General features: G+C 40.8%; 1 protein-coding gene across 8 annotated transcripts in view; it reads right to left on the reverse strand.

Moving 5' to 3' along the window:
- COL15A1 (collagen type XV alpha 1 chain) overlaps window positions 1–18186 on the reverse strand; it is a 171947-nt gene that overhangs the window by 129297 nt on the left and 24464 nt on the right. For all 8 annotated transcript variants that reach the window (XR_013927186.1, XR_013927187.1, XR_013927188.1 and 5 more), the window contains exon 2: window positions 18027–18109. Coding sequence is in view for 5 of the 8 variants with exons in the window: in XM_080381190.1 (XP_080237316.1) it covers window positions 18027–18109 (83 nt within the window). In the remaining 3 variants the exon portion in view is untranslated. The remainder of the gene's footprint in view (window positions 1–18026; window positions 18110–18186) is intronic.

Here is an 18186-nt window from a genome sequence, read left to right on the forward strand (position 1 = left end):
TGTCGGAGGTCTGAGATGTTCCATGTAGCTGAAGACAGAAGCCTGTCTGCAGGGTATGGCCAGGTTTGCGGGCACACATCCCACTCTCTCACTCCACCCCTATCAGCTGCCATCATACAGCCCCAGGGGCAGTCTCATGCAGCAGCTTCAGAAACTTGAGAGCACTAAGACAAACTTTTCCTTTGATTCAAAGCTACATTTCCCTTGTGCTGTTTCCAAGGAAGCATGTCAGGAGCAGTGTGACAACGTCAGAACAACTGCTTGGATCAGCTATTTCTTCAATGCAGTTCACAATTTTAATCAAACTGTAGCATGTAAGTAAGAATTGATATGTATGCCAAAGCTTGAGTTTGGCATTGACAACATTGATTGCTGCCTGGCAACTAAATTGGGTAGACTAGATCCTCAGTAAGATCACTGACTCAAAGTCAAGTAGTAGATAATACATTTTCCAACATGCTAACGTTCATTTTAACAGCTCTACTGTCGTGTTTAATTATTGAACTAATTCTTTTGTCTCTGGAACTTACTGCCCACAAGAGCAGCTCTCCACTTCTTGTATCCAACGTGGTTTAATCAATAGATTATGTCTAGAATAACTGAATCATCTGTTAGATTCTACCCAGATTTTAAAGTTGAATGACCAAAGGGAAAGAAAATGAACAACAACAACTTTTTTTTTTTTGCCACAGTAAGAATATATTATGTTTTACATGTGAATAGCCAAAAGTAATTTGATTTCCTCCAGCGTAGGTAGAGAAATGCAGAACTCTTATTTATTTTTGGTGACTTACATTTTTAGTTCACTCAAATGTTATTTGATCCAAGAGCTGGAAAAAAGACAAGAAGATAAAAGTAGCATACAGCAGTTATTCTGAAGTCTTAGCGCCTGATACACAGTTGAAAATCTCTCCCAGATAAGTCTCAACTGCATGCTGTCCCAAACTTGAAGAACATAGCTGATTTGCATCTGTATCCAATATTTATACATCCATGTAAAGTGTGTTGGCATGTTGGCTTTCTGCTTTTAAAAAGTCAGTTGACAAAAAATGTACTTTTGGCTTAAGTTTCAAAGGTTACTTTCTCAAGGCTATTACAGTTGTGATGAGAAGAAAAAGTAATGTCCTTAGAATTTACTGCATTTTTGTTAATTCTCATTTGAACAGAATATTCAGAAAGTAAAAAAACAAACCACAAACCCACACAATAAAAACAACCACAAGGTTGTTGGCATTTTTTGGCAATGATTATAGACTTTGCTCTTTATTTTCATTGTCTGAACCCTCATTTGTATTGTAAGACACTGGTTTCCCCAGTTTCACTGGTGGTGAGCACAAATGTGTGTTAGTAATAACAGAACTATGTTGCCTAAGGTTTTAATTACGTCTGAACTAAAGCACGCTCTTTGATGTGTCAGGACTTCAACGGAAGTCTTCAGGTAGTGGAAATTACAGCATCATGCAGGCTAAAGGCTAAGCTTTCCAAGCCCCGAGCAGTGAGTTCTCCAGACCCTTTCAGCTGTCTGCCCTTTCCTCCACCATCAGCTGGAACCACTTGCCTCCGGCGCCATGCCACATGTAGTCAGATATGATTTCACCTTTGGTCTGACTTTCTACAGCAGCTTCTTGACAAAAACACTGGACAAAGGCATCCCATCCGATGCACCAAGCTCCAGCATCAAGGAGGCATTTTTCAAACCTTAGGCTTTTTGGAAAATACTACAGGTAGCGCTGCAGCCCTATTCCCTGATGACATACCACAGCTTAGTCCTGTTCTGTGGCATATGCTGTGCAGGCCACGACCAGCCCTCTGAACAGCAATGGGCTTGTGAGACCAACAGGCATCAAAGTCTTCGGTCTCTTGAATGTGCTGTCAGTCTCGACAACAAAAATGTCACAGTAATCTTCCAAACCTCTACCTCTCTCCCATTCCCTATCTGCATTTACACAGCTATCAGGGAAATGTAAAGAGAACAGGATCTAGGCATTCCGTCTCTCTTACCAGTCTTTGTACCAGAAAAGAAAATTAAGCTTATACAGGGGGTTTGGTTTGTTTTACAAACTGTCCTAATAATTGAATAGTATTTCCCACATGCACATTTCTGAGCATGCACTAATAGCATGAGTACTCTGAAATCGACTGAGATAACCTATTTTTCTGGCCAAAGGATTTGAGAAATAAGTATGTTCCATAACTGAGAAGATTACCCTCCTTGCACATGTGTATGCATGCGCACATAAAACGTGATTGTGAAGGGAGAATATAGCTTCAACTAAGGTCACATTTTCAGCTTGACTTCTATGGGAGAAACCTAGAAGCTGATGCATCTGGGTATAGTTTTGCTAAAGCAGTTTATATCTTGATAAATCCATTTATTGGAAACTCCACTGTGAAATCACAACTCATCCCTTGGAAAAATGTATCTTAAGAAAAAAACAGGTACCAGAAAATATGATTAACAAGAAAGAAACAAGTGGAAAAATCCAGAACTGTCTCAGTCAGTCCTCCTTTAAGGTTAATGGTTCAACAGCCAAGCATGGGTTGCTTAGGAACAGAGTAGGTACAGCTCCTACTTCGAGTACCTGCACTGATTTTCCACTGGCATCCAGTAGGTCATAAAAGCCCTGTTGACCTCCACAAGTTCAGGTTCATCCCCTGAAAGCTGCACATTAGGACTTACGGCAGCACTCAGTGAGCTTTGATCTTCTCTTTACATGCTACTCCACATGCAAAATGCTGCAGTAATAAGGAGCACTCAAGTAGCAGCAAAACCATGAGGTAATAGGTTAAACTTGAAACAGTTCCAAAACTTGAGGAGGAAAGATTGTTTTTAAATTGGTTTCTTGGTTCTCAAAAGCTCTGTAGTTGTTAGAAAAACAAAGTAGTGTAACAAATCTTCAGACGGGGTGAATTACAGTAGTTCTGCTGCTTTCAGTACAGCTGTGACAATTTTATGTAATATAGCAGTTACCCCCAGTACCCAAACTGAGACTACGCAAATGTGGAAACATATGGTTGACAGTAAAACCAAACTTCTATTCACCAGTTATTTCATCACCCTCGTGTTTAATCATCATCCCCTTGTTTAAATGCTAAATATGTTTCACAGAAACATAAATTACAATTTTACATGATCATTGCAGCTGAAAGTATAAGGTATAATCAGAACATTAAAATTTACAATACGGAGATCAAAAGTATCAATTTCCCCACAAAGTCCCCAAGAACTTTTCCATAAAGATTAACTTCCTTGTGAGCCAGGCCAGTTCCCAGTGGTCTATCTGGCAGCTGCATCGCTTGTTTTGGAATAACACCGAGGAACTAGCTGATAAAGCCTGTGGGGTCCTATGTAAGGGGGTTTTATGTTATTTTAAAGTAAGGAAAATAATCAAAAAATTATTTTGGCTTATAGAATGCAACTGCAGAACTTCAGACTCAACAGGGCAAGACATTTATCTTGGATCTAACAGGATGTCTCCTTCTGCAACTGAAATTTTGTGGTTCTGTTACATGACCGCGTAGCCAAAGTCACATAGTTATTAATGCATTTGGCTACACTCTCCTATCTGGTACGTGAACATCTGCAGTGGCCTGAAGTGACCTAGAAAATTCTGATGCGCAAGAGAATAAAGGCAGGTTTTTAAAAAAACAGTGAGTAGATATCTGGAGTCGTTTCCCAGTGGAGAGGTCTGCGCCTGTCTGAAAGGGAACCAAGAGCAGGCTAAACGTTCTGACCTGGATGAAAACCAGTGTTGAAAAGAAATACCAGCAATACTGCCAGTAGCTTTACACTCCTGTCTTGCTTTGTAACTTTTGCTGGTTAATAGTAACTGCTACTAATTAATAAAAGTAATAGCTACTTAGTAATACAGCTTATGGCAGCAAACTGTTAATAACAAACAACCTCCTTGTGAAGCAGTTTTGTATTTGAATGGCAACTTAATATATTTAGTTAAAACGGGGTGGATGTTTTCACCGTTGTCCTTCCTTTTGTGCCTTTTCTTTGCCTTCATAAACACTTTTTCAGAAAGTGGCACCTGGTCCATCGGTTCAGTCGTAGCAGCAAAGAGTTCATATTGTGCCAAAGGCTTCTTTATATATATACATATTTTTATGTATATAGATCTATCTATCTACATATACACACACGCGTGCGTGCACACATACATGTTTTCCATAGGACATCAGAAAATGTGGCTGCAGAAAAGAGGGCTTGAGACCTTTGAAGCCTCACATTTCTCTAGCTATTAGAGACAACTTTCTCCAAGGAATGTCAAGGACCTGACACACAAGACCTTACTATTATATTCTTGTGAATTTATCTAAACCTCAGAAGGGAGGGTGCAACACGGATGGCACCAGGCTCTTCCCAGGGGTGCCCAGTGACCGGAGAAGAGGCAGTGGAACACGAGAAACCCTCTGAGCACAAGGAAACACTTGTTCATGGTGAGGGTGATGGAGCACTGGCATTTGTTAGTCAGGGAGGTTGTGGACTCTCCATCCTTGGAGTTATTCAAAAGCCATCTGGGCACAGTCCTGGGCAACCAGCTGTAAGTGCCCTGGGTTAGCAGGGGAGTTGGACCAGATGACCTCCAGAGGTCCCTTCCAGCCTCAACCATTCTGTGCTTCTGTGGTTCTGCAACCAAGAGACAGGATTACAACAGATGGTCAACCCTACCTTTAGAGTTCCTTCACCCTTTACCTCCACCCAGAACTGGTTGTAACAGTACAACGGTAGAACGGTTGTGCAAGTGTCTTGAAAAACAAAGGGAACGGAAAGTGTCCGAGCACAACATTTCAGAGAAGTTAAAATCTTGAGAGACAAAAAAAGGTGAAAAGAGACCCAGACAGGCCACATAGTAATAGACATTAAAAATAATCTATATCTGATTCTAAAGTATTTATTTTTCCCATTTTTTCTTATCCTTTCATTTCAAAATAGTTTTCATAGTGTAGAGAGCCACTGATTGACTTCCCACTTGGAAGTCCCATTTTATTTTCCACAAAACACGCCACTAAGGAGACAGTCTAAAAACCAAGGAGTGAGTAACTCTTGCTGTGCAAGCTGCCAGAGGGCTCAGGTAGTAACCATGATAGCTGGGTGATGTACCAAGGGACCACAAGCCTGTACCCTGCTCTCAATCAATGCTGCTGAGATACATGCGTGTGTATATATATACACACACACATGCACACCTTTTTTTTTTTTAATTTAACTTACCTAGTTGTGATTTTATAATAATAAAAAATTTCTTTTGGGGACTACATGATCCGAAATGCACAAGTATGGCAAATTCATTCAAATTATGCAACCACTCTGGAATCCCCACAAACATTAATACAGTATGTGGTGGCAGAATTTTTTTCTGAACAAGAGCTGCTCAGTCTAGTTTCGAAGCAGCTGGTGATGGTTGCTAACAGCAGGACCTTATGCTGCTTCATCCAGCTTCACCTATGGGGCAGCTACAGATATTTCAGACTAAAGATTGGATACTTATTGCTCGTTTATTTCCATTAAGACAAGTCTGAAATAAAGACCTGTGTTTGTACTTAGTCCAGTCATGCGACAGAATGAAAATACAAGCCTAATTCTCTGGCATGCTTTCTGCACCCAAATACAGCGAGCACCAGGGAGATGTGGAGCACTTCAAGGAGGAATGGTTAGGGTTTGCCCTCTTGAAGAAAAACAAATAGTGGACACAAGGCAGAGGAATAATATGCTGAAAAGTGAGGGGAAAAAAAGCACATGCCCTCCACAGACAACTGGAAAAATCACATACTTCCCTTTGGAAATGAAAATTTATTTTACTGATGGGTCATTAACTGCTAACAGGACTGTAACATGTACTTACCACAGCCACCAATGAAATTAACTTGCTCACTGTGCCATTTTTGAGTGGAAAGGAGATGTCAGACAGGCCAGAAAAGTTAGTTCAACAGGCACTGCAAATGCCTGGTGAACTCTGATTACTTTCATACATCATTTTGTCTTTGTTTTACAACAGCTTTTTTAATTAGCCTTTTTTAATTCATGAAGGCAACACAACAAAATTGTTACAATACACAAGTAATTATTTTGAGAGATGTATTGATGCACATTATCTCATTGTGAAATAAAACATGAAGCCATGCCAAATGCCTTTGGATTATAATTCTGGGATAGTTTAACAATAAAATAAATTCAGATTCCAAGGTTTCTGGATTTCTATTAAAACACAATCACCACTTAATGTTAAGGCAGCATTTTCTAGTTTAGCGTCCTATAGACTGCCTTTACAGTCTGCCAGGAGCTGCTGGTCTCCTCACTGGTACTATAAGGCCAGCATGGCAGAATTGAGCCTCAAGCATTACGTTGAAATTTGTGTATACCTGGACTGCCCAGCTCGGGATCAGATGCAGGCATACAGAAAAATTTCATCTGAACCAGTAAAACGTCCTGCCTGATTGATACCAAATAAACACTTTTTCATGGCTGGATAATGATTGTGGAACCACATTTTTTTTTGTGGTTCATAATTAAAGAAGCAGAATACATTTCTACAGCTTATTACTAAAATTTTTTTTTAAATCCATTGAAAAATCTTCCCTGTTTTTCCAGCACATCTTAAAATATGGTCCCAGAACTTTATTTGATGATGTTTCAGCCATGTTTTAACTGAATACTTCTATAAATTGGACAGCTCTGGGAAAACACACTTGACCTGCTGTCGGCTGGGCCCAGCACGCCTAGCGAGGCAGGGGGCACTGGGGGTGGTGGGAGCAGCGCTGGGGGCACACGCTGAGCTCAGCTGGTGCTGGGCCACATTTATACTCCGTCGAGGAGTTCTCAGCTTCTCGGGCGGCCAGCGAGCAGCTGGGGGGCACAAGGAGCTGGGGGGCACGGCCGGGACAGCTGGCCCTTGCCAGCCAGAAGGGTACTTATCTACTTCAAAACCCCAACAGTTACTCTACTTCAAAAGATATTGATCACACTATTATTCTCCTTTCTCATAATATAAAAAAAAGTTCTTGCATCCATCTAAACATAGATACACTGATGTTATTCAATGACGCAACTGCCTAGAATGGATTTTGACATCTTCCTTTAATCCACACATGTAAAATTGCCTACAGGTGTCCCCTCCTACGTTACAGTGTGAAGCAGAGAAAATGACCTACCACCAACTCTGTACATAAACTCTCCAGACTGACTCTTCTTCTATCCACCAGTGTATCAGTGAAGACTTCCTAGTCTGTAAATACTTCAACCATTTTTTCTATGATGTAAAATGAATGCAGTAATAAAAAGATGCTTTATGACCATCCTAAAATAGAAAAGTGGAATATACCGTTTGGGAGGAATAAACAGCAATTGCCTCTTTCATTAGTCACTCCATATGCAATGTAATTATCACTTCTATATAAATAACTGTGATATATCTTTGTCACTTTTTGTGGTAGATGTGGAAATATTCCAATATTTGTAACTCTGACTTCTAAAACATGTATCAGTGATTCCTGTGTAGGGGCATAATAAGAAGAAAAGTAATGCCAGATATGTGTATTGGCATATCTTTATTCCCAAAGCATATTTTGATATTCCTTCACAGCCTGTTTAATATCATAATTACCTTTAATTCACACAAGCCTACTTCTATGTGAAATTATAGATCATTCAGCCCAGTCAGAGGATTGGGTGCTGACTACTGAAATTATTCTACATAGCTGACAGGCTCTCAGTCTTTCGTTCCATATTTTTTTCTGTTGAAAACTTTGAAATCTAAACCACGTCCACAGAAGATTTATACATTACTCATATTACTCCATCATTTTTGTATTGGTGTACTAGGAATATTTCCAGAGTTCACTCTCTTCAGTGAATTAAACATCCTCCACTACAGAAAAGAAACAACGCTCTATGGAACACACACAGTTTCAACTTTTAGAAATTTAGAGCTAGGGAAAGGTAAATTGAAACTACATTTGAATACTTGTGACATTTTTCTACTTAATTTCCAAGAGGATCCCAAGATGAGAAAGAAAGCAGATTAATTGTATGCCTAAACATGATCCTTCTCTTTTTATTTCATTCATGGTTTTTGGACATCATACATATTTATGACAGTCATGCTCCTGACAAGCAATTTTAAAATTCCCTTCTAACTCTTTGTCTAAAAGGTGAAAATGAATGGGAATTTTATTGCTTAGCTTCTGAATTAAATTCACTTACAACAAAATGTGTTTAACCCTCATAATGAAGCCCAGCAAAGTGAATATTAATTGCCTGTCAGCATCATATCTAAAACCTGATTACAAAATAAAAGGATTTTTTTCAAAGCACACACTGCTTGACTGTTTTCTTTATATGGACTGCTCTAGTGGCTGTCTTTCTCTTTCTACAGTTTCCTACATTCCATAGGAATTTCTTTCATTCCATACATTGATCAATGGAGTTACTGTTTGAATTACAGCAGTCTGGATTCACAGTTTGTGCAAGATGTTTTTCTAGGTGCAGATCTTTAAAAAAAAATCAGCCACTGCCATGTTTTAACAATTTTTTTGTGCAGCTTCATTTCATTTGTTCCCAGCATGCTAAGGGTTATAAGAGGCCATGAGGAGTGAAACTATTTATTTTAGAATCATATTTCATAACTCTCACATTTTGAGGCATAGATCTCACAAACTGAGAGCAGTCAGAATTCTGTGCTTATTTAATATACTTTTGAGACATGCATTTCACAACAAATTGTTTTGTAATGCCAGTGAAATGAGTATGTAATGTAGGAATATCTGATTAAAGCATAATTTTAAAAGTAGCCCCTTAAAACTGTTACTTCATTTGTGAATCTAAAAGTTTATTTTCCATTCTTTTCTCTTCAATGCTCACACCAGAACTACCAACGATAATAAAACTAGATAGAGCTCTTGCCTCTTCCTTAGCCATACGCTACAGACACTTGGCCAAATGCTACACACACTCAGCCATACAGACCCCCGAGACCAAAATCCAGTGTCACATCAGGGCAGAACAGGGTAACAGTGCACACAGATGAGAATGCTGCCAGTGCTGCTTGCAGGATCGTCTTCCCCAGAAACATTACATTTTGCTTTCAGTTGCCAGGCTATAGGCAGTGCCGTGTACATCAACCAGTTAGAAGTGTTAAAAGAATTTTCTCCAAGGAGGGACATCACATCTAGGAAGTTCAAGGCTAAGGAGGCAAAGCCAAAGCTGTTCTGATCTGATAATGGTCGTGAACCATTTGAGTGGGAAGCTGGAACAGATGATCTTCAGAGCTCCTTTACGTCCAACTAGCATTTCCATGATTTTGCTTTACAGGTGGACAATCGCCTTTTGTAGCTGCCACTGCTCACGGCTACGCCACTGTGAATATTATTGGCATATTAAAGGTGCCTAGGAGGTAACCAGTCTGCCCAGAGAACTTCGAGGCCACAACGTGCAAAATTCTACATGCCCTTGAAGTCAAGAACCTGTTCCACTGATTTCTGAAGGTGTAACATGCCTTTAGAAAAATCTTGGAGAACTGGAAGAGTGGTAGACAGCATTTTCTTTTTTGAAGAAGGCACTTTAAAAAAAAGGTCCATAGAAAAGTAAATGAGGATGAGAGGGAGGTTTAAGCAGCAAATGCTAGGAAAACAAGGTGAGTAGGAATTGCAGTAAAAAGGAAACATGGAAATGCCTCCAGCTCCTAGAGTGCTATGAAAATCCCTGCCATTAATTTTATGGTAAATATCAATACTGCAAACACCTAAATGTTCATATAGCTTTGTTTGCCAGGCATTTTCCATCCCACTCATTTTTGTGCGCACCATCCTGGGAAGTCTGGAAGAACTGCTTCTCACATTCTGCTTTGGTCAGTTTCAGGAGATACTGGATATTTTCAGGCCTCTTCTCAAGATATCAGTAAGCTGCAGGATGCTGTCTTTTAGACTCTGGTGCAGAACAGCACTTAGAGATGTGCCTTTTGGGACACACCACCCCACTGATGCCCTCACACTTCACACTGCAACACAACCAACGGGCTGGCAAGGAGGATTATGGAGCCTCATCAACGGATACTTTGATGTTAGGAGTTCCAAATATGACAGAATTCCCAGAAAAGTCTTAGATTTTGCATAATTTCCCCCTCATTTTCTTCACCACTACCTACTTTGCCTTGTAGACCACTATATACATGTTGCTGCCTAGTAATTAAACAAGCTACCAATACATCTATTTTGGCTGTCCACAGCAGCCCTTTGCCTCCTGAAGCTATACCTTCCTATACCTTCCAATGACACCTAACAGGACCGAGCCAGGAGCTTTCTGTGGGACAGAAAGAAACACAGGGACAAACAGCAACAAAGCTAAATGAACATATTTCAAGAAACAATGTATACTGTGATGTCTGCTTAAGTATGATGGCTGTTAGTTGTCAAATCAAGACACTAAACATATTATGATGCAGTATATACATGTGGGGGGGGGGGGAGGACTTGCTACATACTGTCACCTGTTCAGCTTCTTTAGTACCATCAAGAGAGAATAGTATGTCTAGAAAAGCTGTAGTTCCTCTCCCACCCCAAACAGATCTGTTCTTCCTAGGTGACTGATTTTCCCATGAGTGTCTCAACAAGTCTTAAATTTTTTGCAGGGATCACTTTTAATTATGGGAGCACATTCTACTGAGACGTTCTGGTGAGTTTGCTGCCATACCATTGCTGCAGGTAGTTGTTTCCCTTAAAAAGCAATTTCTGTTTGGTTTGTTTAGCTTCAGTGAGGTAGTTCTGGCTCCTTCCAAGGCAATTTTGAGCTTCTGTTGGTCTTCTTCCACTGTCGTTCCCCCAGACATAAGTGATGTCTCTTACTCTGTAGCCCACAGAAATCATGTAGTGTTTTCTATTGAAACAGCTTACCTAAGTAGAACGCTATATAATGACAGACTGAGAAAACAGCACTTCCTATATAGGAATCAAATGTGCACAAGAGAGATCCTCTGAAGTTTCAATGACACTTTTTTGAAAAATCAAGTGGAAAATACTTGGCGCAAATTGTTCTCCACCATCTTCTTCACTTGGGGGAAGTGGTAAGTGCTTCTTTTTCACATCTTTCTTTCTTGTATATATATATATATGTATATTTGGATATAGAAATGATGATTCTATTGTCAGACTGACAGTCTTTTGGTCTTCTGTAGTACTCGCCACAAATCTGATGCAAGACTTTTCTGAGCTAACAGTGCTATTTGCATTTTGTCTGCCCATATTGCACATACTCCAGTGTCACTTGCAAAATAATGTAATCCAAATGGCTTACTCTAAGCTTTATCTTTCTCAGGCAAACAAAGCCTTTGTGACTGAGATCTACTCACAAAGTTGTTGGGAGCTCTACCTTCTGCACTAGGAGAGCAGCACCCACATGTACATTGCAGTATGGACTCAAACACTGCAATCTGGACCCAGCAAAAGACAGGCATTGATGAGCTGGAGCAAATTCAGCAGACTGCTGCTCTAAGGCAGACACTCCGGTCCTTTAATTATTGCAGTTGCCCTTTACTGGACTTGTCCAGTATGTCCATGTCTCTGCTAAACCGGGAAGCCCAGAGCTGGAGACAGAGCTCCAGAGGTGGCCTCAGCACCAAGAGGAAGGGAAGCATCACCTCCCTTCTCCTGCTGCCCGCACTGTTCCACACACGGCCCCCAGTGCCCGTGCCCTTCCTTGCCACGGGGCACCCTGATGGCTCATGGTCAGCTTGTCCACATGAGCCTCCAGGTCCTTTTCGGTAAGGACTGTGTTGTTTCACATTCCTTACATGTAAATACATAAAAATTAGGGTTTGCCCATTTTAGTCATTCCTTGGGAGAATTCTGCCTGCACTCTACTCTCCACAATGTCTGCAACTTCCCATGTTTGGGAATAGGAGCTACCAGAGATGTGAAGATTACATGGATAGAATTCACCACAGTCCAGATTGATGGCTGATTTTGTTGGTTTTTAAACCTGCTGTGGTTGTGGGATGTGGCCAAATGGGAAAAGACTGTTTGGTAATCTAGAAATAGTGGTGGCAAATAGCCATCCTCCTTTAAATAGATAACATTAATGACAACTGAAATATAGCAATCAGATTTCCCCAGACCACACAATTCACCGTCTTTCTGGCCAAGGCACACCGTGCAAATTGGCAAAACTGCATGAAGTTGGTCAAACGTGAGTTAGCACTATGAGAAAACCCAAACCAATCCACAGCTCACAAACCAAAGGAAAGTGGAAGAAATCTCAGCCAAAGGGACAGACAGCCTCCAAAACAAGTGTTTGATTTGGAAATGAACATGTTAGAATAAGAAATAAGCTCTTTGGAACTCCAAATATCCCAAACAGAAACAGCTCCATCAAGCCTTCCCTTCCAGCACTCACTCACTGGAATGGCACCTTGCCCCCGAAACCTGTGCTCGTGTCTGTGCCCACCTGCTCGAACGCAGCCAGGGAGGGACCCCTGCGCATGAGGGTGACACTGTGCTGTGCCGGCTGCCCCCAGCTGCCTGGAGCAGCCCTTGTCGCTCTCCCCAGCCACCCGCTCCCATTCACAGCACGGGGGGGGGTAGCTCAGCACCTGCACCAGGCCACCAGGATCAGGCATTGTCCTTAGCATACCAGAAATGAATCACAGGTGAAACATTTTAATTAAATTGATGCTTGTTTGTGGGTACTACTAGAAGCACCTGGAGTACCTGGAACTGTGGGTTTTCACGCAGCAGCAGCTGCACAGGGCACAAATGGAGCGACAGAGCTGTGGTGCAACCTGTGAGTGGGCACGGCAGTGCCCCAGCGATGTGTGTGCACTTAGGTACTCAGGAGACCCCTAGGACTTCCTTCAAGAAATTTCTTGTGTTCCATAGCCTACAGCTGAGCCAGAACATAGAAACTTAGGGGGTTTAAGCCAAAACACATGTAAGTATTTCAGTACAGCCTTTGTCAGCAGGGCAGGTCCTTCAAACACCATTCAGTGGCAAATGCAAGCGCAACTGTGGTTTCAGTTCTCTTCAGACTATGGAAACAACTGCTTACGCTGGGGCTTCCAGCATGAGCAGGGTGCCTTCAGAGGGGACATGAAAACAGCCTTCATGACATGGTATACAACCCAGCTGTTTTCCCCTTCTGAGGCCTCCAAAAAGGTAAAAAACATCTTCTGTTGCCCGGCAGAGTAGCTTGGCAAATAGGTAGCTTATTGTCCAGAGGTGTTACACAGAAAACTAATCCAGTTAGAAAAGTGGGTAAATGGAACAAATTGACTAAATCAGGTTTGTTCTGCTGGTGTTACCAATCTCTTTGGCTGCTCATACAGATGACCCTGACTGAACCCAACTGATTTTCTACAGTAAATTAACTATGCTTTGCATGGAAAGGCATTTTATCAGCTATGAAATCAGGCTCAGCTCCACACTAAAAACATGTACAACAGCTGCCTGAAGATGCCTCTGAAAGATACACAGCGGCTTCTTCAATTTAGACTCAAGTGCAGTTTGATGATGTCCAAATGCTCAGCCTGGTACAAGAGGATGTAGCGTCATCTCCGTTATGTTTACGAAATGCTGTGCTTGATATACACCAGCATTCCTGTAATTGTGTTCTGTCTTAGGAAAGAGTAGACTGAGCCATCCATGTCACCACCTAAGTCATTGTGGTTGTACACATTTAACACTGAAAGCACATACAGCAGTTACTTGATAGAAACAAGTTTTTAAATGTATGTACGTATTTATTTACAGCCATTATGTGGGTTCATTGTGAAGAGAAGCTCAGGGCAGCTGCTCCTATGAATGACACCAGTTCATCCACAGCCAATGAAAGTCAATAATTCAGGATTCTTCCATTAAACTCAGCAGGTCACGAGTGCAAAGTTTATGTCAACAGCCTAATGACAGCCATTCTGTGTACAGAGAGCCAAGGAAAGAGACAAATATTTACTTTATGTAAACTATGGCTGAGCATGTTACTTAGGGCAAGAAAGAGCTGTTCAGCTTAGCTAATAATAAAACCCAGATGTCAATGAGAAATTTGTAAGTCTTCTTTTAGTGCACATAAGCAAAATGCAAACTGCAGAACCACATAAAATTATAACAATTTCTTTCCACATTTTTTAAAAGCATGAGCTGATTGGAATGCCAAGAACTGAAAAACACTGATAACTGCCTAGATAGCCTGGAAAAATAAAATGACTCTGCAAGAAGCTAGAGCAAGTCGTAGGGAGGACTCTATCATTCAGACTTCAGCATGGTTAGTACTTGGATTTTATAAATTCAGCTCTGTCCACAATCTGGGTACCAGCATGTTCAGAACCATGTTCTGAGCAACTTTTATTCACTAACTTACAGTTGAAGATGCAAAGCAACATGGAAAAAGTACCCAGGGCAAGCAATGTAAATCAAGATACTTTCTCAGATGTAATTAAAGGCCCACTACATGTACCACAAGCAATACCAGGCAGAATAAGACAGACTGCACTGCTATGTACAGATAGATACGTGCCTAATTGCTATTTGATTAAAGGAGAAGTGACAAAGTAATTTGTTAAGACTCCACCGTATCTTTAACCCTCCCACACGAGCCCAGGTAGAATACGGTACTATGTTTGCACAATTTTCATGAACACAGGAGAAAAAATGTGAAAGCACACCATAATTCAAATGACACTGCATTTGGGTGAAGAGGAAGAAAGCATATTATTCCTTATGGTTTTGTACATGTGCTATGCAAGCTGCACTGAAAGGGACTAAAATCTTCCAACAGAGTTAGTAAAAATTCAGAATTCTAATTCAGGAACTGCTGAGACTTCAGAACTCCAGTTTCACTCTAAAGAAAGGTCCAAGTATTTCTGAAGAGTTCGGGTGAAATAACAACTAAATCCCATCAATTTGCAGAACATGCAACAGAATTTTAAAATTCTGAATGAAATATTTCAATCTTTTTCACATTCTATCACAATGCATGTTATGTAATTTGTAAATCAAGCTATATCAAACCATTTTAACAGGCTAAACAGATGTGTTTTAATCACGAAGGGGTTTCAGCTGGTGCTGTGAATTAGTAACTCATGATTTTAAATACAAAGTTTTAAATACTCTGTTCTCTTATTTGTCCCATTTTACAATGAATGCAGTAGTCATTCTAGGACTTGGAAATGAAAGCAACACTTCTACTGAAACAAAAGGCCCAACACGAGGCAAGGTCACTGAAAAGGTAAACTAAACCCCTGAAGTTCTCGAACAGTTTCAAAGCCTGCCATCTGAATTTCCCCCCTACATTTCCCCACCATCCTTTCAGCTTGTTTCTTCCTTCCCACTAGGAACGGTCCATAATTACATAATTTCCTCAAGGCTTGGTTGAAACTCTTATTCTGTTTGAGAGCTGATCAAAGTTTCCTAATTAATCTTGCTAATGTCTCTCAGAAAGACCTGGCAAAGCTCAAGCCCTCTGCTGGAGGACTCCTGAGGCGTTTGCTTTTATCTGCACCCTCCACCACTGGTGCAGTTTGGTGCTCCCTGGGGAAAACAAGAAGACCATGCTGTACCTGCCTCACTTCATAACAGCCAGCAAATTCACTGCCTCACTGAACAGACTGGCTGATTGGCAAAGGCAAAGATGACAAACTTTTCTCATCTAAACTCTCTGATGGTCACTGTTGTGTTGGTAGGGTTGGAAAAAAATAAGTTGCTCCTTCCCCATCCCTCAGTGAATAATTTAATCCATAAGCAATTTTCTTGACGTTAGTTAACCAACTCAAGAACACCTCAAGGTATTTTCTTCCTTTTGCATATAGCCTGTACGGCAGTACAGCAGGAGGCACCTGCACTGCTCCTCTAAAACCACGTTTACTCATTCCCTCCGGGGAGGCTGAGGAGAGGTCAGCTGTCAGAAGAGCAGTGCAGCAGTTTGCTGTGGGCTGGAGAATCCTTGAAAGCAGTCATGTTAAGGGCACAGTGACAAAACGAACACTGGGTAAGCACAAGCTTAGCAGCAAAAAGCCAAATACCAGAGAGTCAATTCATCTCCTGGTGTCACCAAACATTTTCATCTTAAATACACAGTTTATTTCTGTGCACTTTATTACTAAAAGGAACTGTGGGAAAGGAAAAAGAGGTTATTTCTGCAATAGTTAGACTAAAAGATTTGAAGTATATACCTATTGACTCTTCAGTAATTACAGGGAGAATTTATATGGTTCATGTATCCACAGCACCAGAAAGAAAGGAAGATTATTCCTATTTCTAGCACTCAACACCTGATTTCAGGAGATGAAAGTATTTAAGCCAAGCATCAGGAAAATATTGCTTATAACATAGTCTGATGTTGTGGATCAGGAAGCACAACATACCTATCACATCAGGCACTTAAAAATCAGATAGTGGGATAAAAAAAATGTAGTGAACATTTGAAAACAGGAACTTCTGTATTAACAGAGGAATGAGGAGGGAAGCATATTGGGCTAGGATGATCATGCAGGAACACATGCCCAGAGCAGTCTCCGAGTCTCCAGAGATCTAAGGAGGCTTGCATAACCCCACCTGATCTTCATTCATGGTAAAGTTGGGAGTCTTTCAGCAGTAATAAGATGACGCACAGAAAGAAACTGTGCTGTATCAGTAGTGGTTGTCTTTCCTACTTCTGACTTCTGAACTGACTGTCAGAGGGCAGGGTACTTAAAGAACCAGAGCTTCAGGTGATAGAAACTGGCACAGATTGATCAAAAAAGAAACTGTGTCAAATAAATATTTGTTCTTTTTATGGCTGTAGTTTTAATGAGCCTCTGCTTATTAAATTTAATGTGCCAAAATTTGGTTCTCTCCTGTCCAGATCTCACTCACTGTACTGTCAAGAACACTGTATATTGTCAGGTCAAGTAAAACATTTTTGCCTGATGCAACAGATTTATCTCTGATGCCTATACAGTATATTGTGTTTCTGTCACTATTCAGGCATACGTTAACATTTTCCTCATTCTAATAGCTGGTACCAGTTTGTTTCCTCAATTAATTATCTGTAATACAACATTACATATTTCTCATCTGCACTTACAGCATTTCTTAGTGATAACTAATCTGTGGCTTCTTCTCCTACTGAAATAACTACCTAGAGCTTCAGCTCTTAAATGCACCATCTACTCTATGGCAGTTAAAAAGGAACAAAACAGTCTGAGTAACATTAAAGTCTTCATGTGCAATACCTACTTCCCTTCAATAATTTCTAATGCTCCTATCACACAGTAATCTAGGGGTCATTTAAATAACAACTTCAGACTATTTTTATAAGATAGTAAAAAAATCCTTTCTGACATAAGCATAATTGTTCATAATGGAGAAGTAATATATGAAGCTTTTTCACATCTCCCAAAACGTAAACTTTTAAAGCAATGTTCTCTCCCTTTAAGCTAAACTTGAGGCTATGCCTTCCACAGATGCTGCAGGATTTAGCTCTGTCACAAGAACATATGATCTGCAATCACAGGAAGACTTTCACTGAAAGTTCATAAAGGCTGGGCTGGTAAAACTAAACCTTTAACTCGAGAGATCTGAAAATCACAATTTGCTCAGATACTTACCAGGAGAAATCTCTGTGCACTGGGACACACATCACAGCCGTGTCTGTGCTCACACTGTGCCTGGCACATTCCTGGTACCTCCTGAGTGACACATAGATCTATCCTAATTGCTTTCTGCTACCTTTCTCTGATGTGATACACCCAAACCCACTCAGTGTGCTCCCCTCCTTTGAAGTACTTTCTGTTGCTTATTACACTATGAAGAAATATTGAGTGAGCAGGCACGACAGGCTGCCTTACAGCTGGGGAGCCAATATATTTCTTTTCCCTTTTCCAGAATGAATGGCAACTTGAGCTCTTTAACTCACGGCAGCTTCCCTACATGAAACGAAGAACAGTAAGCAGCAGAGAAAATGAAGATCTGAAATGCAGACTCTTTTTCCATACTAGGAAAGCGTCTCTTAAAATTAACCCTTACTCTAAATTTATAGATGTGGTTTGGAGAAGCCTTACCTTCTATGATCTGAGCAGCTGAACCAGCACGGAGTGAGCAGCCAAAAAGCAGCAGGAGCAAGCCCCAGGTCCACCAGGCATGCCTGGAGCAGGTGTGCCAAAAAACAGAAGGGGTGGGGGGTAGGAAAGAATGAAACCAAAGAGTGTAATACAGAACCAC

This window comes from Falco punctatus (assembly GCF_963210335.1).
Source record: "Falco punctatus genome assembly, chromosome: 3".
NCBI lineage: Eukaryota > Metazoa > Chordata > Aves > Falconiformes > Falconidae > Falco > Falco punctatus.